Raw genomic sequence first — 21,844 nt, forward strand, 5'->3', positions numbered from 1 at the left:
TGCGGTTGATGTTTTTGTTGTTTCCCTCCGGCTGAGCAGCGTTTACCCTCTGGTTGACATTGAGAACTGCTGGTGCTTCGACGTGAGTAATGAAATAAAACGTTAATTTGACTCTTCGTCGGTGTTCACCCCAGGTCAGCGATCTCCTGGGGCGCCAGCTGGCGCACCTAGCTGAGCTGCGAACCATCCATCCCGCAGGAGGACGACGAGAAAGAGAGGAATAAAAGAGAGGAACAGAGAGAGGGAGGTGGTAATCAGAGAGGAGCAGGTCAAAGGGGAAGGTTGCCCGTACTTGAATGCAAGATGGATATTTATCATATGCCAGGGACCTCTGGATGACTGCATGCACCGCACACTTGGGGTTTATGATGTAATCTGCTTTCTAACCTGGATGCCAGGGTTGTGTGATTCTGGTCAGAATATGAATAATGACAATGATTTGACAACTATGCCGAAATGTCAACATTTTCAGACAAAATGCAAAACATTACCTGCGTGTCTTTGGGTTTTGGACCATTGGTCGGATGAAACAGGCAACTGGGGTGTGTTGACAGGTCTTGGTGAATAGTACTACATATGTGAAGTAGTATAAAGCCTTCTGTGGCCCCAGAGGAAGCTGCATGTCATCTAATAACCTGCTTCAAGTGATGTCACTTGAACCAGGTGGCTAAGTTGCAATGTGGGCAATGCACGGACCGATATAGCAGAACCAGAGATGGCACCTTTATCATTCCATGCATACTTCTCTCTTTTTTAAGACCACGCTGCCTACATTACCCACAATGCAACTTAAAACCGTTGGAGTTACCCTTTAATGAAGATATTAAGTTTTGAGTACGGGTCACCTGCGCTCTGCTACACGTAAAACAAAGAAAAAGAAAATGACTTGTTCTTTAATAAAGCAATCTGCGCTTTGGGTCATATTCTTGCAGGTATCACGCGCGTGAAAACGTCAGCCGTTACGCAGGTTTACGCAGATGAATTTATTCAAATGGAGTGAGACAGATGGATGAAACGCCTCCTCTGTAGACGCGCTGCAAGAATAACCAACTGGGTCTTTTATCTGCATTTTCTGTGTGCCTGTAATCAAAAAGCAGTAGTTTTTAAATTTCCAAACTGTTTTCTAGCAGGTATAAACCTGTTTCAGTCCCCTGAGCCTACAGTGTTTTTTCTCCAGCATCACAGTGTGTATGTCATAAAGTCAAAAAACAAACTGTCAAATGTTCATCCCACAGTTGGCTTGACCGTAAATCTCATGGCCTTAAAAAGATGCTTGATCCTTAACTGTTAGTGTTTGACGCTTGTGCAAGTTGCACAACATGAACAGTTGGCATCGAGTAGCATTTGGCCTACAAAGAATTAATCCCTTATTCTGTCGTGGGGGCCAGAGCCAGATCTGTTGGCTAACTGAGGAGAAGTTCAATATAGCGTCTACTGTCTAGTTTTACTGTCCCTGTTAGCCTCATGATGTTGTATTTCCGGGACATTATGAGAGGCTGCGCACCGTCATGGTGATGTAACATTGGCTTGCAAAGCAGCATGGGCGCTTTTGAAATTGTTGTCGAATGTGGTTCTGCACAGCAGACTGCACAGCTTCTTTTGTGGAGGTTCAGCCTTCGTCTCAGTACTGGGGGTGGATATATCCATTTGTTCTTCTTCACCATTGTTGGGTTTCCACAACAGACAAATTTCATTGTTCCATAGAAGCATTTTCCTCCCAGTTCTCTCATACATGTTCAGACGTACCAACAGCAACATCATGCCCCCCTCTTTCTGTGCACAGTTCATCACAAGCAGTAATACACACTTGTCATTTGTTGATGCAGCTTAGGGAGATATTGGGAGCGCTTGGTTTGATGCAATCAATCTCCCCAGTAATGCAAACACAGCAGAAATGTAACAAAAATGAGATCGCAACGGAGGCCTGAGTGAAGATTGTCATCTCAATACTATTAATCGCGCGGCGCGACCGTATGCACACACCGAGACAACCGCAACGCGCAACCTGTGAAACGCATTAGCATCAACTATGGGATATGAACGGAAATGAGCGGCAGAAATATTAACATGATCAAACATACACAGCGCGTCAAAGTGTTTATTCTGGGGTAAATCTGCCACCACTCCAGAACCATTTAAATGGAAAGCGCTGGCAGTTCTATAAACAACCCCCACCCCCCCACCCCAGTCATCCTATCTCTCATCTGGCCACAAGTGATGAAAGCACTAATCTAATCTAATCGAGGGAGCCACACACAAGTGTGCCGCGTATCTCACTTCATGGATTAACAGAGCGAAGTGGGAAAGGGATGAAAAATGAAATGAGTCAGATTAGAACTGATCACTTGAAAGCCTTCTGAATGACGGAAGAAGGGAGGAGGAAAAAAAAAAAAAAAAACCAACACAAGCACAAAATTGTTAGGAACCTTCCCGTTCTGGGGAAGTGGTTCAACTAGGCTTGCTACCCCCAGCAGTGGTGAAAGCCAGCCTTTGAAGTTGGAAACGGAGCCTGGAACGTAATCCTGTAAAATATAGTTCTAAATAAAGCTGCATCAAAATTTCATTAGCTGGTGCCCAAGGCCTGCAGGCTCACTTTCACCAATTTCACTAGGTGACATTCAACCTCTGTACATTGATCTGATATGGGAGGTAATACATTTCGACTGATTGAGGCTCCCGAGGGTACGTATAGCTGTGTCTTCGGTTCTCCACCCCCAGCGTGCTCTTATCAAGGGGCCTCAGTTCAGCTGCAACTGTGAAATCAAAAAATCCAAATCCTTCATTCCCTTAAACCTACAACATGCACCCATTCACACACTGAAAACCACATTAATTATTAGCCTGCGTTTTATATAATAAGTCACATGTACATCTACATGAATCCTGCTGCTGGGTGTTTACCGCTGTCGTGCAGCTTGTCGAGCCCTGAAAGGTCACAGCAACCACGGGAGGAAGCAGCGAGGAACATGTGACAAGGGGACAAGACCTGTTCGGAAACCACCTAACATTCCTGTTGTTTTTTGTTGGGTTTTTTTTTTCTTGACGATTTACAGCCTCGAGCGCGAGGTGGACAGCTCTCGGTTGTAACAGACATGTCATCAAAATGAGTGACATGTGCTGGGGGGGGGGACTGGACGAGGTGGAGGGCGGGGCAGCCCTCGAGCAGCGCATGATCTGCCTCAAAGGGAAAACATGCTCAACCCAAAACAGAAGAGTGACCTTTATGCTATCTTTTTAATGTTGCTTTATGTTGATGTTGTGGCTTTTTACGAGGTGAGGTGGATCCTTTGTGTGGAGCTACAGTCAATCCCCAACCACTTGCTTTGATTACCCCCCCCCCCCCTGCCAGAGAATGCTGGGCACATGTCACGTAGAAAGACAAACATGCACTTGGTGTTCCCGGAGCAGCCCAGCAACCCCTAATAACCCAGATGCAATAAACATTTAATGGATTCATCCTGGTAAAGCATCATGGCATGTGACGTGTAAAAAAAAACCAAACAAAAAAACAGGCAGATGACTTTCAGCGGATAAACCCGCTAATGCTGCTTACAACTGTCTGGTGGCCAGGAACATGACTCCCAACAGGCGCTTATGTTGCTCGATGTCTGCCGGATTTGTAATTGTGAACCACTGTTCGCCGTACCAACTGTGTGAGGTGATTCATGTTTTCTTCAGCATGCAGTGGGAGTGCAGTGACATTTAAGGCTGTTTAACGTGAAGGTACAACAATCTTGAGGTGTAGCATTAGAAAGAAGCGAGCGTACCGGAGCTCTGTAGTGGTTTTCTCTTGAGCTTTTCTTCTCTCTCCTGCTTGAGCATAGCACCTCAAGGCTACATTAGCCGGTACTTAGATGATGCACCCACATCTCCAACCTAACTGTTGGTGGTGAAGTTGCATTTGGACAAATAAGGCACAAGGTTTTAAAAAAAGGAAAGAATGCAAGGAAATAACTAGAATTACAAAAAAGGAGTCAAGTTGCTGCTCCCAAGCTATCGCACTGATTAATATCCAGAATGGGCGCAGAGGCATACAAAGACGACACCTCTGGCACATTCCTTTTTTCTTTCTACTCGGACAACGCTTGATGTTAACTTGACGGAAATTGGCCATGAATGACACTGGCAGCAATCTAAGGGAGTGGAAAGTGCAAATGGTTTCTTGTTTGTGAAATACTAAATGTCACAAAATGATCAGTGCTCAATGCTCATGTCTAGGGGTGTGCCAAAATATCGATACTACGATATATCGCGATATTTCGTCTTGAGGTACGTTATCGATACACTGGTGCCAAATATCAATATTTAAAAATGTAAACAAAAAAAAACAACTATTTTTTTTTTTTTTTTTTGGCCCACCACCACCACCACCCCCCCTCTTCGGAGGACAGCTTTATCTTTATTCAAACATAGGTATACAACCAAATAAAAAAAAAATGGTTTAAGTAGCTCTGAAACCCACACATATAGATATTTAATGAGTTGTTGTAGTCAGTGTGTGTGTTAAGAAGAGACACTGTGCAATATACTCTTTGTTTACTTGGCTGTCATTCATGTGAAATTGATTGACAATGTTTTGTAATTCCTGTGAAATGGATTCAGTGCAGTCAATAAATTCTGAATTTCTTCAGTGACATAGATATCGTGATGTATCGTGGGTGAAATTCCTTGCAATATATCGATTATCGCAGAATCGTGATATTATCGTTATCGTGGGCAAAATATCGTGATAGTATCGTATCGCGAGGTACCTGGTGATACCCAGCCCTACTCATGTCACATTAACAGGTCTTTTGAAACATCTCAGCAGTGTCTTCTTGGGTCTGAAAAGTGGTTTTTAGCTCCCATTGTTTTTCCTGCAACCACAAAAAACTACTTTCATAACCCAAACCCACCCTTCATATGAAAGCATGACGGATATCTGTGGGGTATACTTGCATGGAGTTCCCCATTTGCCAAAATTATAGAATGAAATTAGTTGTGAAAAGGCCCTGCTGTTTTTTCACCAGAATAGCAAAAGGCACTAATGTGAACTTTATTCTAATTAAAGTGGGAGGATGCCATCTGTCAGCATAGATGCTAGAGTGCACTTGAAATGGACCAAGGCCATGTGTTTGACAGACACAACATACGTCTGCTGTTGTCATGGTAGTGGTTATCCTCGTGATAACTAGAGGAGACAGTGCAGCGCATGAGGTCAGGATTTTAATACCATCGCCAAGACTTTCCAGTAAACGGTAAACCCGCCTCATCAGTTTTTGAGGAGAAGGAGAAGACGCCCTTTGTTATAACTGACGGGCTGTGATGCCGTTCAGTCCAGCGGCCGTAACGCTCAGCCGGAGATGTGTGCATGTCGGTGCGCAGCAGGAGATATGATTTTATCTCTGGCCACTGATTATCGCCTTCAACTCCACGCCAAACTCTCCTTAAATAGCATGCAAAATCAATGGAGTGGGTGAGTCGGTCGGATCAACTGCCTTCAATCAATGACAGAAGTAGGACTGAACAATGCCTTCATTATATGGAGAGACTTGTGCAGGTAGAGCAGATGGGGCGATGTGAAAAATCTGTCAGCTAAAACATCTAATATCAACTGTCAAAATAAAGATGACTATGGAATTTAACAGCTGAAAGAGACTTGAGCAGCATACCTGATTTTTGTTTTTTTTAAATCAGCAACAAAAAAAGTAAATAAAAACATATCTGGGTTAAATTTCTTTAAAAGGAGATTTATTATCCTTTATTCCATTTTCTTTAAATGTTTTATATAATGTTCTTGTGCATGTAAGAAATCTCAAAAGTTAAAATGCTCCTTGCTAATAGTCACACCTTGAATTACGCCACTTTGTGACATCACACTGAATCACACGTTTGCATAATTTATGTCTAGTGGCTAGTTGATAATGTAAGAATGATTAAGTACAGCTGCTCTGTTGCTGTGTGCGGTGCTTGTTCAGGCCTGTGTGAGATGACCAATCAGCGCAGACTGTGTAATCTGCTCCGTCATAGTTTGAACAGGAACTAAAACAGAGCATTTCAGACACAGGGGGAAATACACTGCTTTAGCCTTGGACAGTATGAGAGACCTGATGTGTTTTTGAGCACCGACGCTTATAAACCTATTCTGGTAGTAACCCAAAAGAAAATAATGAACCTGAAAACAAGCAGAACATGTCTCCTTTCAAAGGGCTCTACTTTGGCTCTGATGTAGCGCCCACACTAAAGGCCACTGTGCCACTGACAGGCAAAGACACTGGAGCTGCCTCAAAAACCACTGAGAAAACCTGACGTTATAAGATGCGGTCTGATGGCGTAGTAGTTCCAAGTGACGTAGACTGCCGAGGGTATCCGGCAATGTTTAATAAGATTCTCAACATGCTCAAATAATTTTAAACAATATTCTATATAGTATATCTATTTTGAGATTTCTCTAATAATTCTAGGTAAGTTACTGTTGATCTTTAAAATACTGTGGCATTTCTGCGAGTTTTACCTTCGCAGTGTGAGGCTGACAATGGGGACAACTAGAGGGTGCATGAGACCTGGAAGTCATTTCATGTATCTTACCATTCATGATGATCGAGGATGATAGTAATATTAACAATTAATTAATATGCATTAATCTCTTTAGATATGACCTTAGTTACATACATTTCATTACAATAAGTTTTGTTTCAGTATATGCTATAGTCAGTACTTAATTTCAGTAGAGCAGAATTTCCACAGATCTACAGGTATCCAAGATGTGTACATTAGCAGGGTAACACACAGAGGAAGTGGTGTCTGCACTGATGGTGCTGCACGGTGTTTCCCCAATGGAGGAAGTTTGTCCCTTTAACAACTTTCCCTGACCAGGGAGCAGAAAGGACCGGAACAGAACTTTTTTTGCTGTTACCTACAGGACTTCTCTCAATGGAGGCGAAGGTGACGTTTTTTCAATCAGTTGCTTGTCCCCGACACAGTCACTGTGTTTTAGAGTAAAACATGGTACATTCCTGTCTCGTCTATCTTTTCACTACAACTCTGCATCGAGATTTAGCTAATCATTTCCTTTACAAATCAACAGTGGCAGTAAAAATGTTATTTCACACTATAGTGGTCGGATTTTGCAATTGATCTGTGGTTCACGTGCGTGCTGAACTACATTCTGTCACACCAAACGTGCACAAACACTGACGCATACAAAACCTTTTCCTGCATATTTATCCAGCCTTACTCTGCTTAGGACCAAGAAGAAACAGTAGAATTAATGTGTCTCTTGACATTTTGATACCTTCCTCTTTCCTGTGTCAGCAGAAAACCCCCTCCTCATCACTTTCCTGCAGAGTTTAGCAGTTCTCAGCCTCCATTACTGACGCTGCTTCCAATGTCCAGGACCTACTGCATCGACGGCTGCCTGATCAAAATGCTGCTGCCGTCTGCATCGTTAGACTAAGCAGTGGAGGTACAGAGCGACTTGGACGTCTCCAGCCGTGAGACTGATTATATCCACAATGTTCTTACAGGCGTCTCTAGTCCACTCTGGGTGTGCTCTCAGCAGTAACACTAGTTAGGACTGAGGTTCAAACAGAACACATAGTTCACCCAAGGCCTGCAGGCATTTATGGAGTCCTCTGTGACCAGAGCCTTGTATGAGTCTGTATTTGTCCCACTAATACATATGTTTATATACACACAGTATACATAATATTTGTCTCTTTTACATGAAGAATGAAGACATGAAGACCGTAATACTCGGAAAGAGTTCTTCCCACATTCTACAGGGTTCATCATCACTTATTTAACACAAGACAACACATTGTAGCTGCACTGCACTCTGATCTTCTGATCCTTACGTCTGTCTGAGCTTCTTCTATGATGGATCGCTCGGTTGTTTGATAGCTGAACATCAGAGCTAGATGAAGAGTCTTGCTGACAACTACCTTGGACGTTTTCAGATAAACAACTTTTATTTTTCACTCCACCATTGCTCCACTGTGATACCTGTATTGACACCAGATCTACCGAGTGTTAGGCTGAATTGCCCTGTTATTTGATTATAATGGACACCTGCCAGCCTCTCAGCCACAACTTTTTTTACCCCCCCCTGGCCAAGTAAATGCAAAAAACTCACTTGGTATTCAAACTAAATCAATCATGCACTGCCCAACCTAATGTATATTACATTACAAAGTCTTCAAAGTGCAGGACAGATAATGTCTTTGTGGCTTTCATTGCCGGAGTCACAGCCACACTGTTGCAACACCCTTCAAGGTCGCCCGAAGGACATTCAGTGTGCAGCGTTGTAATGGCAGCCTGTTCATCATGATTGGATCAGCAGGCCTTTGCAGGGGGTTAACACATCCCAGCATGCACTCTGCTCCCCAGACACCATTCTCTTCCCTCCGCATACATAAGTAATCAAGTGCAAGGCCCCTTGATGTCGATCAACAGCTCAGAGGTACAGACAGTGAGATATCCAATTACTCCTTACGAAGGTCAGGATAAGTGGGGGGTCAATGTCAGATCTGATATTTTTGTGAAGACTGTAATTACTAATGTCTCATTATAAGCTTAATTACCATGATGAGGATGTGACATATTGATTGTGTTAAAGATGAGGGCGGAGGTGCATGTACATGAACCCTATGTCATCATGCTACAAGAGTAAGCCAAGGACGTACTGTAGATATTATGAGCAGAGCCTGTACAACAACAACAGATAAAAAGGTGTTTGCTCTCTTCATTGTCTGGATTGTTTGCGATGAGTCATCCAGTGAGGCTGATGAAGAAGCCATCAGCTGTCACGGGCAGGCACCTTTCCACAAAGCATCACAACGATGGGGAATCCCACAATGTATGTTTAGCACACATCCAAGTCACGCTATGTTAAACATCAACGCTGTCAGATTGTAAAAGAAAGAAAGAAAAAGCTGTGAAAAGACGTGTCGAAAAAAACCCTCTTCAGGTCTATTGTTTTGCCACTAATGAGTCCAGCTCGTATCTCTGTAATTTAATTACAGCTCCCACTGAAAGCAATTACTGGTCCAGTTGTGACACCTTCACACTGTCTCTCCAAGATCTCTGTACAAGTTGCTGCCTGGACAACTGTTATTTCCTGTTCCTGTCACGACAGTTTCCCAAAAACAGCTTGGAGGAACCACTTGCAATTGATGAGCCAATATGGCTGACAACCAAGGGTGGAAACCAAATTACTCTTTGAGAGAGCCATCCAAGCAAACACCCGCACAGTCCCGGTACGTCCACATGGCAACAGCAGCACATGCAGATACACCAGCTGGTAGCTCCTTCAAACTTCACGAGATTTTTGTTTAAAATCCGTTAGCTTTATCACTGAAAAAAGTATTACCTATGATGGACAGAAAATGTTTATCACGGCAGTCTTGCGTTCCAATGATTTATACAGTTCTCACTTTTCTGTGATGGGATGAGTGGAACACATACTACTTTGTCACAAGAAACATTCATGACGTTTGGTTCAAATCGGAATGTATTATATGCGACTAAATCTCAAAAATATACATACAGCAACTTGAACAATCAATTTTGGTGATTATAGAAACCTGTGTGAATCAATTTTCATTGTAGCATTGGGCTCTTAACATCCTCTGAGTGATTCTGGTTGGTAGCAGCTGGTGACTTTTCACTTGTTTAATAAACCAAATCACATTGCCTCAGTGGGTTTTACGATCCGTACCGTAAATGACATCCTCTGTCCTTAGAACTTCAATTAGAGTGCAGAAAAACTATGGCATGTTGAGGATAAGAAAAAATGTACCGGGGAGTTGGAAGAAACCTCAGGAAGAACCGCACTCTCTGAGCCAAACAGACATGCAATAATTGTATGTACTGAAAAGAACAACAAAATCAGAACTTCCCATTGTAGTGTTTGTGGCTGAGTCAAATGGGTGTGAAGTGCTCAGTATTGATCTAAAAAAGCACATTACTGAAGTCAGGAAAGTCACTTGGAGCCATTTCAAAGCAGTTACAGGTCCCAAGTTCAACTGTGCAAATAACTGTTGCAAGTGTCAAGTGTGTTTTGCATTGTCATGTGTTGAGAGGCTACTGTGCAAGAAAGAAGCCCTTGACCACAAACACACACCAAAATTGGTAAAGGAATGGGTAAATCATGCTAGAATTGAGGTTTTGGAATGGTCTTCCCAAAATCCTGACTTGAACCCCATCGAGATTTTGTGGACTGTGCTGAAGAGACAAGTCGTTGCCAGGAAGCTTACAAATTTAGGCAAATTGCACCAATTCTCTCAATGGGAGTGGTTAAAACTTCAGCCAGAGGGTAACCAGAAGTTTGTTGATGGCACCTTACTGCAGGTGAAAATGGCCAAGAGATAATTAAACACGTTAGAATTATTGTATGTATACTTTTAGTTACATTTTCAGAAGACCTATAATAAATTCCTTATTGAACCAAACTTCACAAATGTTTCTTGTGACAAACTAGTATGTGTTCCATTCATTCCATCACAGAAAAATTACAGTTGTAGAAATCACTGGAACTCAAGACTGCCATGATATATGTGTACTTTGCAAGTGTATGTAAACCTTTCACCACCACTGTACATTAGTCAGCATGGGAAAAGGAAGTAAGCATTTTGGATTAAGAGCAGCAGGACTTTGCGACGATAACTGCCCACGGCATCTCTCGACCCTCCAACTGACCTGCCAGACCGCTCCAGGGAAGAGAGGAAGAGAGTCTGGATAAGAACCATGCTAATCCAGTTCGGATTTTAAGATGCTTGTGGTTGATTTCCAGTCACATTAAATGGACAAATTGGACTCAGGCCAGCAAAGCAACAGGAAATCAGAAACGGTTTTATTTCCATCTTTCAGAGACCAGTCTCCACCACAACATCTCACATCAAGCTGTGGCACTCGACAGATGGTGTTCAAAGCTGACAGTGCAGGATTCTGTGGCAAGATGAAAAGTGATGGACTTTAATGTGAAAAAAACAACAACCAAACAATAAATACATTGTTGACCAAAAAAAAGTCCTTATTATCTTGCTCCGCTAATGCTGAGTGAACCAAACTGGAAACCTGTGGACAAACTGATGCTGCGTTCTGTTTTTGAACAGGAGTTATAGGAGGGCTGCACCTATTAATGTGTACTTCCACAAAAATGACCGATCATACATCGTTAACGCCAGTGTATTCTGAGAACTAAAACACACTGCAGAGTTACCTCTAGAGAGTGTAATTATGCAGATGGCATGTCAATTAAAAGGGCTAAAGAAGAAGAATTGGATAAACGGTAACTATCAAACAGCTGAAAACATGGTAACATCATTTCTCTAGGTCCCGAACTGAATCCTTGTCCACCCACACTGGTTCACAAAGAAGGAGCCATGTATGAAACCCTTTTGCTGGGAGCAATCACAGAAATAAACACTGAACAACACCTGTGAAAAGGTTGTTTCAAAAATGCCTACAGTCAGGAGTATTATGGGAATTACCTGTTGCCTTAGAATGGGTTGAGTTCTTGGAGCTTTGGATTTTACACAGGTAGTAAACTGACGGTTTTACATAAAGTACGTAACGTAAGTTACATTAAGTAACATGACCCAACTTACTTCAGTAACATAGTTATTTCAACCGCAGACATGATCTCTTCACCATCACAACCATTTCACAACATCCAAAAGCTATTATATATGTCATATTATGTGGAATGTTGGTCAGCAGGCATTATTTTGAAGGTCTAACCAGACTTTTCATATTTATTATGGGTAACTTGAACATGGATGTCACAAAACTGAAGCTAGGGGGGTAGGCAGAGCATCACAGTTTGAAGCTTAAGGCCACTGACAAGGGTTTCAATAAAAGAGGGTATAATGAAATGGCAATTCAGTTTGATTGTTGGAGTAGGCCTTAGGGTTGGGGTTGAGATTGAAATTTCAGGATGTGCAGAAAACAACAGAAATGTCATAAAAACTCCATTAACAATCCCACCTTTTCTCTTGATGGAGTTAATTAATGCAGGCAGGCAGAAGCCGCTGCAGCCAGTAACAGTTCAAATGCGTAACTCAAATCAAAGCTATGGTGCATCACTTCATAAATGTTCTCATCCAGAATGAAAGACTCAGATTAACAGCGCTCCAGTTACATTTTAATGAGCACATGTAGACACAAACAATCAGGATGTGGATATGTGCACTTGCAGTTTATCCATAATAACGAAACAGTTCATATCATCAGGAGAGAGAGCACTCCACAAAGTCAGAGGCACAAAGTGCTAATGCTTAGGATTTATCATCAGTGTTCCACACTTCCCTCCATTTAAATCAAACAGCAAACTGGAATGTTAAGATGTTTGACTGATTACGTTTTAATGAAAGACTTTTAATTACGCTCTTGCATTGTACGTGCTTGCTGGAGATGACTCGAGGGAACCCGACAGGAAAACCAATATTAAAAAACCCACGGACGAAATCCACAACAGCACATAGCAATCTCTGATAGATACACAGATTTCCTCATCCACTTTATGTTTCCTTCAGCAGTTTAGCGAGAGAAAAAAAAAAACCGCTTTGTTTCGTATTCAGCAAAAATTTGAATGAGCTTTCGGAGTCTTTGAATTTCAAGATGGCAGCCTATTACAGTCATTTTGAGCGTATCCGTGTCATCGACTGTGCTGACGCAGCTCTCTGAAGACGGGGAGCTGGCTTGGTTTAATCATCCACTCACCCACAGTATGATGATCACACACATTGCGAGGAGACAGGTGGATAGATGCCGCATTGTGACAGCGCTCAGTCCCATCACAAAATGATACATTAACCTCCCCCTACAGCTCCTTCTCCAAACAGACATACTGCTATAAACACATTCGCTTATTCTTTTTGTGGACATCCTTATCCTGACCAAAAAATTCATATTTTAAACCTTACGCAGCTTATATGTGAAGCAATGACAGTCAAAGTGTAGGCAAAGGAGCAATCGGTATCTTACCAATGTAGTGACGATTCCTCTTTGTCAATGTAAATCAGGAGTTGAGGGGTGAACGTCAGTCTAATCTCAACATGTGGGTCCTACACTGGATTCTGCTGCCATCAATACGAAGCCCTGAGCTCAGGGTGTGGGTGTTTGTTTGTACTACAGTATAGGTGAGTATTAGAATCCGCAAGGTCAACTGCCAACATCTGATACCGTAAGGATCAGTTGTAGAACACTAAAATATATGGGTTACTATAGAACAGATCTGTAGAAACAAGAATTATTTTTAGCACAAAAGCCACAGTTCGGGACGCCAACTGGAAGAATTTCTCTTTAGTTATGGCCGGGGACTGTGAGAAGGAATTAGAAGTTGATGCGAAATCTAGGCATTTTCTTTGTCAGAGAACAGCAGGTTTAGAGACAGATACCAGAAAAAGAAAATGTCTTCACTTTCCAGCCCAAATCAAAACAGAATAAAGAGTCAATGATCTTAATCAATCAGAGCACAATGTCCCGTCCACATTAGCTACTGCTGCTATGCCTGTCAGGCACCTTGTTATTGCAGGCACATACTGTTGACAACGATACCAGGGGCATATTGTTGCCACTGGAAAATTATATTGATAACAATGAAAACTAACACTTTACACGGTGTAAAAAAAATTAAAAATAATCTTGGCCTTGGAAATCATGCTGGGTTAATTTTGCAGCCCGTGAGATCGTTCGCCAGACATGCCAACATTTGCAAATCGCACGAAAGCTGAAAAAAAAACACAATATTTTGTTCAATATCTAACACTTTTGCTCTTTTATTTTTGTTTTTTGGAAAGAAAAGAAGCCAACCTTGCATCTCTTTATAAGCATACAGTATTAGTCTTACTGCGGTGGCTCAGGCAGTAGAGGGGTGGTCCACTAATCAGAGGTACTATGATTAATAGTGGATTGATACTGAACCCCAGAGGGCTCCGATTGGCTGTCCCATCAGTGTGTGAGTGCATGTATATATGGTTATCACTCCTGATGACTAAGTCATGTCCTGCATGGTGGCCTCTGCTACCGGTGTATGAATGAATGTGTGTATGAATGGATGAATGCTGACTTGTGCTGTAAACCACTGAGTGGTCAGGAGGACTAGAAAAGTGCTATAAATACAGTCTATTTACCTTTTACCATTACACTGTGTGTCACTATGTTGAGACAGCCAGTGCCCGACAGGCCTACAGTGATTTCCTTTGTCAAATCTGTATTTTCAATGTCATCTACGTGTAAAAATACATTTTCCACATAAACTGTGCACAATTTAAATCAACACCTCAGAAGAAATTATGCAATAAATGAGAATACAATTGTGATTTTTTTTCTCTCTCCTAGTTTTGGGCTGTCCATACATAAATTACTGCATATTTCCCTGTTTCGATTTTAACATTACTTGTTGAAAAACTGCAGTCATGCAGGCTGCAATGTTTGCACAGGAACCCCCCTCGATTATACAGCTGAAGGCTGTGGAAACAAAATTAGTTTTTAAAAAGGTGGTAAGCCTACACATTATACACCATATTGATTCTCAATGCACTGTTCAATTAGAATTCATGGAATTAATTATTTAAGAGAAATTAATCTGCATTTTCAATGGGAGAATGAATGGGCTGTTCTCGGTTCCGTTTCCAGTACAACCAAACCCGAGCTGTAAACTGCGGGATTAGAACAACACGACAGGGACGACCAAAAGCATTTTGTTTTGATCAACCTAACCAACCTTACACGCACTGGCTGAGCAATGTGACCACTTCTACCCTGCAGTCAACATCCAGAAAAGCCAAACTGATAAATGATTTATGCAGACTGTACGCTACCACAGGCCACATTAAAAATACAGAATGTACACACAAGCGAGGAGACGTGCAACCTGGATTTCCTAAACCTCCTACTGAGCCTGTGTGAGAGTATTTACACCTCTGTTTTAAAGGCAGACAACACCCAAAACAAATAATATAGGTTAAAGTTTGCTTTGTGTTGTTTTTGTTGATTTTTTTTTTGTGTGGGTTGTGACCCGAAAACAACCATCACACTTCTTCGCATAAATGTCTTTTCATGTCCAGAGTCATCTGCGGAACGCAGCTGACCAGAAATGTCAGCCATTATCAGCAGAAGCCATTTTAAAATGCCCTGAGATTTCAGCTGGTATTTTTATGAGCAGATAAGAATAGATCAAAAGTGACATTGTGCTGACCTTTTGGTGCTGAACATCTTGGCAGCGTCTTCTTTTCCTGCTCAGAGGCTTTGGGAGGTCGAGATTTGATGTTGACTTTTCAAACCTGCGGGAAGCACGCACGCACACAGACAGGCACGCAGATGCACGCACACACACATACAAAGAAGAGAGAAAAAAAATGGGGGGGGGGGGGGGGGGGACAGAGGGAGATAACCGTGAGATTTTCAGCATCAAAGTCAGATCGCCCTCAAGTTGTCTAAACGCCTCGGCCACGCTCACTTCAACGACCTCCTTTAGCTGGCCTCCAGCTGAGCGCTTCAAATTGACTGGGCACGGCGGGAGGCAATGAGCAGAGCATAACTCAACCAACATGACGACGACAATGCACGGAGTCAAATGTCAGTTTAAATAATTATTTGCTTTACATGGCCACAGCGGCACCCGTTTCAAAAACAGAGCTGAATTGATTAGCACTGGAGCTCAACCGGAGGAAAGGGGAAGCAATAAAATGCGATTAAAAAAGGAGAACTGGATATCTGCTTCCGTGGGCAGACGTGTCACACGCAGGCTATTAAGTAGCACAGTCCCGGGGCGGTTGAAACCCCAAACAAGTATCCCTGTCTATCCATATGTCTGCGCTATACCTTCCACATTGTATAATGGCAGGGAGTTAGCCTCTGCTCTTTATGTAAAGGTTATAAGAGACTGTGGAGGAGGAGCTGGAGTAAAAGAAGATAGGGTTCAATAATTAATGCCGAGGTCTACGCAGGCCTCACTTCTCACCCTCTCCTCTCTGTAATGAGATGAGTGGAGGGCCAATGGGAAGGGGGGAAGGAAAGGGAAGGAGAATGGGGTGATTAAAGTAGCCGGGATCAGCTCCATCTACCTTCCTTCCCCCCCCCCCTCCATCAGTAAGGAGCACGAGAGTCTAAGCACATACACACAGTGTTCCCCGGAGTGGGTTTTCTCTCTCATATACTGGCAGGTGGAGCAGAGGGAGCCGAATAAGTAGGCATAAAGATTGACTAAGTAGTGTGACAGTGGAAACATCTGATAATTCATTCAGGTTACATGCAATCCGCAGAGGTACAGTGCTCACTTCTGTAAGTAATCTAGGGCAGCGCAGCTTCCATGATTCACTGACAGCCATTAAAATGTCTGATCATCATTACTACATGTTACATTTGGCAGACAAGAAAATATTTTTAATACAACCTACATTAAAATTAAATTGTTCTGTTGCATTATTTTCAAGGTATGACGTGAACTGATAATGCAATTAGCTGGATTATGGATTAGAGCCGTCTCACTGTGAGGTGACAGACGATGAGACGGATCATTTTCAGCTTCATAATGCTGTTTGGGGTTACCAGAATAGGTTTGCTTGCTTTAATGCTCAAAAAACACATCGGTTCTCCGTCATTCCCCCTCTGTCTGAAGATGCTCATAATGCGAACATGCTCATAGTGACAGAGCTAACATGCTAACATTGAGCAGGTATGGCATACCATGATTGCTTAATTAGCGTTGTATGTTTGCATGCTAACGACTGCTAGTAAGACACACAGTAAAGCCAGAGTCCCAGCAAATGACACTTTGGACCGTTTACATGTCATTGTGGTCGTTAACAATAGCACTGGGAGCACACTGTCTGCCACAGTTTCAGTTTTTCTCTCTTCTTCACTAAGCCTGCCTGCTGCTGTCAAACACTGACAAGACACCAAGAGAGACAATTATCACACTATTAAGAATGCATTGGGGTGTTGCAAAATTGCCATATTCATTCATTTGATATTCAATTGAGAATCAAAAATCAGAACATGAAAAAATGACACTGTTCGTTTTATGAATTTGATACAAAAAACAAATAACACTTTGATTTTCGTACTTTTGATTTTATGCTCAGATCAACACTAGGGAATTGAAAAAAAACAAAAACTGGCAAAGGGCCAAATTTGCTTTGGATATTTAATTCCTCTAATTCGTGTGATCAAAGTTATTTATTAGGGCTTTGTTAGGCACGTATAAGATGAGTTGCGCCTTAGCTGGAAAGTGGATGATATCTGGCGGCAGCAGCAGGGGATAGACCCCAAAAACTGAAGTCACAGAAACACTCGCATCCTGTTACATATGTCTGGTAACATTAAAATCAGCTCCATTAGTTTCAGGTGTCGTTAATTATGACACCACAGCATAGTCAAACGCCACACACGCCATCTGTTGTTTCTGTTTATGGATCAACCATTTGACATGCAAATCATCTTCACATCAGTTTGCTGCTGTTTACAGATCATCTGCCCAGACAGACCTGTCCCCCTCAGACTGCACTGACACGTGGGATACAGTAACTGTCAATGGCAAAGGAAAGAAAAATCATGGGACTCCATTCAATAGTTGTTCAGATACATCAGTTTTGAAAATCCTTTAACTTTAAATAGTACATCACACTTAAACATATTCAAACATGTCATACCATTATGGCAGCAGGGGGACATTAATGAGATGAGAAATACCTTGTCATAAACGGCTGCAGGTACATTTGCGGGGACAGCCAATTATTATAAAATATTTCATTTCATTAACAGGACCTGTTTATCTAATCTGAGGGAAAATTCACAGCCCAGGGAGCAGCGAGGGAGATAATTTCAAAGAGTCGAATAATTTCCTTCTCCATTCCTGTTCGAATGTGACTCATCCTCCCGTTCGTCACAGTGTTGCAGGGCTTTAAAATGATTACACAGAGTACTTCACCAAACTCAGCACTCCCCTCAGAAAAATAATAACAGGCCTTCAAGCCTTCAGTGGTCTATACTGAACCAAGACAAAAACTGAAAATACATTTAGACTTTATTTGGGATTATATGAAGCCAGCTTCACCTGCCAGTGGGCTTAAAGTGAGCACAAACCAATAAGTTCTTTTTTTAAGCAATATACAGCAAGATGAGAAAAACAACTTGAAGGCAACAGAGAGGATAAAGTAGAGGATACTATAGGAGCAGTAGTACAAAACATGAATTGAAATGAAGCCAGCTTCCACATCATTTTGGAATGACATTTTTCAAAAAAGGTTAGTGCACTTGACCACTGTCTCATTTCAGTCATGCAACATTGCATTTGTTCTTTTCTTCTCATTTTTTCTGTATTTTTTTTTCCTCTGTCATGCGTTAAGGCTTCATTTCATATTAAGGATCAGGTCCCCAGAGAAACTGACACCTTATTACAAGTATTCTGTGAGTGATCGATTCAAGCCAAAATCTAAATTTACCATAAGGGGGTTGGTAAGATTGGTGAAACAAGCAGGAGCAAGCATAATTGTAAAGTATTCAACTGAAAAACGGAGGGGCAGGGCTAAGCAAGGGGTGTGTTGGGATTGGGCCTTCCTCTGTGTGTTTGATAGGTTTGATGAGTTAAGCAGCAGATGAAGAATAAGGTGCAGGCGGATCTGCAAGAGAATCAAAAGACCCTTGTCTAAAATGGAGAGTGTAATCTATACTGTAGTTGCAAGTTGCAAATCATAGAGCCTCCGAAAGGTTACATTTAATTTGAGCTTATTCGTATGGTTCATCTTTCTTTCTGCACCATCGCAAAGGCATGAACCTACACCACAGCAATGCCCCAGTGGAGCCATGTGGTTCCTCCCGACACGAATGGGCCTTGTCTTCTTCTGTCTCTATTGCAAAAGAACCTTGTTTGAGGATGTTTTTGCTGCCGAGCTTCATTAAGCCAGCCTTGTGTTTCAGCTTAATTGTCTCTGGGCGTGCAGAGCATCCTGACAAACACTATCAGCATCCAAGCATGTAATGGATTGAGGAGAATCCCTCAGACATACAGGGGGGACAGCAGGTAGCACCGGCGCTCGGGTCTGCTCTTCTGCTGAAAGCTGCCGGCCATAAAACAACGATGACACAGGGGTGATGTGTTCGGCCTGACACACGCAGCTTTAAGTTGAGGGCTGACAGAGCTATTTCACACAAAACAGCGATGAGCTAAGCAAGTAAGAAGTGCAGACACATCAGGCCTAATGCTACCCCAACCAAGGCAGAAGGACTCAAATCTGCACCGTTTAAGATGTTAATTTCAGTTCTCCCTGCCACTGGCTTTATGAATGACTGATGAGAAGGGAAGTTAAATAAAGATATCAGGTGGTGCTGGTTCCTGGATGAAATCCAGACTGCGAGCAGGAGAAGTGGAGTATTGATCAGAAGCAGGATTAGCTCGCCCAGCATGCAGCTAAATCAGTAACAGCCATGAGGAAGTAGAGAGGAAAGAAAACACAACGGTCACGTAACACAGTTGGTACAGCTGAAGGATTTCAAAGCAATGTGTGGCCATCTTATTTTCCAGGCTACAGAAACATCAAAGAGTGAGACTGAATCCTGGCTAGCAATTTCTCTTTTTTGTCCAAAGTATAGTAATTTCTAATTCCCAGTATTATAGGACTGTTAGCTACTGCAGGTTTGAAGGGTGAACAATGCCTGGTGCAGCTTTAATACCGAAAGTGTCCATGATGTCTTACAGTAGCGCAGGGATTCAAAGTGAAGCTTTCAATGAAGGAGAATCCAACAGCCAAATATTTAGTGAGTGTCCAATTCATATATAGTTTCAAAATCTGAATTTAACCCAAACAAAAAAACAAAAAAAAACACATCCGTCAAAGCTGTGGTTGTTAAGATTAGAAACCAAGAGCAAGCCACATTAGCACGTAAACAAATGGAAAAAATCCCCTCCCTCCTTCAGGCCTCCTTCCAAAGCCACTCCTCCAAAACACACAAACGCACACTGCCTGATTAGACAGTTTGCTTCGTAGTGTGAACGGCTAGTTTGCTACATTCCACGATTTCCTTCAAGCTTTTTTAGTCTAACGAATACACGAATAACTCTGTTAAAAGGCCACAATCATTTAAACACATGGAAAATAGCCGTCACAAACACACAGCGCCGTAGTCTGAAAAGGTTACCTGGCGCTGTGTGCTTTGTGCTAATGTGACGGGGTTAGCTGCTGAACAGAAACGTCTGCAGACTGCAGCGTAGCTGTCGTCGCTAACTGTATCCAGCCATATGATATTTCATTCAGTAAGAAAGCACCTTATATTATCAACATGAACGTAAACCACAAACATGGCTTTTGTTAGCACTAACCACTGTGAAGCTAGGAGGTTAGCATGGGATAATTCTGGCTGCATTCTCTCATTGTTGCTGAAAGCTTATATCCTCCTGGCCGTGTGGAAGACTACGGTCTTATGCATTGAGTGCGCGGGCAATGCTTGCTGGTAGGCAGGTACATACTGTAGGTAGACAGGTTGGCCATTCTATCATTTTGTACAGGCCAAATGAAAAAATTACCGGATATGCTTAGTAGAGGACTGCGACGGCCACAGATACTGGATTTTTCTTGCATGTGATTTATTAGTTGTTATCTGTATGTACATAGAGATTTTCTATAAATACAACAAAGTAAATACTTGTAAAATAACCAACCAACCCTAGCTTTAGGTCTAGTTGATGCAGTGGTATTTCAGGGTCCGTTTCGCTGCAGTGATATGACTCATCTTCCCTTCTGTTCTCCACTCCTGTCCCCCGGTTGTCCCATTGTCTGCACCTCACCATTGTTTACATCCCTCCCCCTGTAGACCTCATCTCTCCTCTCTCCCCTGTTAATTTCCTTGGCTGTGTCTGGCAGCGCACACGTAGCCTGATTGCAGTGCGTTTCCTGAACTAATAGGGGTCGCATTAGCCTGGCAGGAAACACAATGCCATTATGGAAATGCTCAGTCAATTACTGGGCAACGAATAAACACCCTCTCTGTCATTTTTGACTCGCATACTTGCGTTGGTCTAATAGTTGCGATGCATGGCTGTAATCTGCCCGGGGGAATCTTATCTCCATCTCCCGGAGGAACCCGGCAATATTCTCGAGGTCAGTAGCGTCACTGTTGGATTTGCTGGGTTGCCCAGATTAGAGCATGTTCCCAGCAAATGAAAAATCTCAAAGTAATATTATAGGAATTCATCTCGTTCGATGAAGACTGCGTGGCCTTAATTGTATTCCTGTATTGACACCATCATCAGGATATCCATTTTAGATACTATGACTAAGAATGACAATGGATGTTTGACTTTAACGTCGTTATTTGTCTGTAACTGGAGCGATTTTGATATAAAAGCTGAATTTATGACAAAATGAGAAAGTGAGATAATAAGTTAAAACACACTGAGAGATTCACAGCAACTAATGGATCCGAGTTCTCCACTTTACTTCCTCATATTCCACCACCTAATAGAGCACCAGAAGAGTCATTCTAGCTTGTATCACAACAGCTGTAACTTTTATAGACGGAGTGCTTTGGGTAATATTAGATGCACACTCTGTGCTTATGGGAATGCCACTGCAATGAGGTTAAAATATGGAAGACTATAAATGTTTCTTAAATCACCATTTCCACTAAACAGAATGCAAGTTCAGACTGGCTGAGTTAATTTCATATGTTTTATTAAACTTTCTGAACGTATTTCAATCATGAATCTCAATACAAGATAACAAGGTTTTTAAAAAAAGCATGCTTGTAAAGTGAGCTCCCTGTAAAATTAATGGTCTATGAACTCATATTTGGAAATAGCAATTAAGTCCTTAATGGTTATTATGGAATATGACGTGGGCTCAGGCACAAAATGTTCAATTAT

General features: G+C 42.1%; 1 protein-coding gene across 1 annotated transcript in view; it reads right to left on the reverse strand.

Moving 5' to 3' along the window:
* Positions 1–21,844, reverse strand: part of oxr1a (oxidation resistance 1a) — a 169,462-nt gene that overhangs the window by 139,256 nt on the left and 8,362 nt on the right. The window contains exon 2 of the mRNA XM_030394578.1: positions 15,182–15,266. Coding sequence (XP_030250438.1) covers positions 15,182–15,198 — 17 coding nt within the window. The 5' untranslated portion in view covers positions 15,199–15,266. The remainder of the gene's footprint in view (positions 1–15,181; positions 15,267–21,844) is intronic.

This window comes from Sparus aurata, chromosome 17 (genome assembly GCF_900880675.1).
Source record: "Sparus aurata chromosome 17, fSpaAur1.1, whole genome shotgun sequence".
In the NCBI taxonomy this organism is placed as follows: Eukaryota; Metazoa; Chordata; class Actinopteri; order Spariformes; family Sparidae; genus Sparus; species Sparus aurata.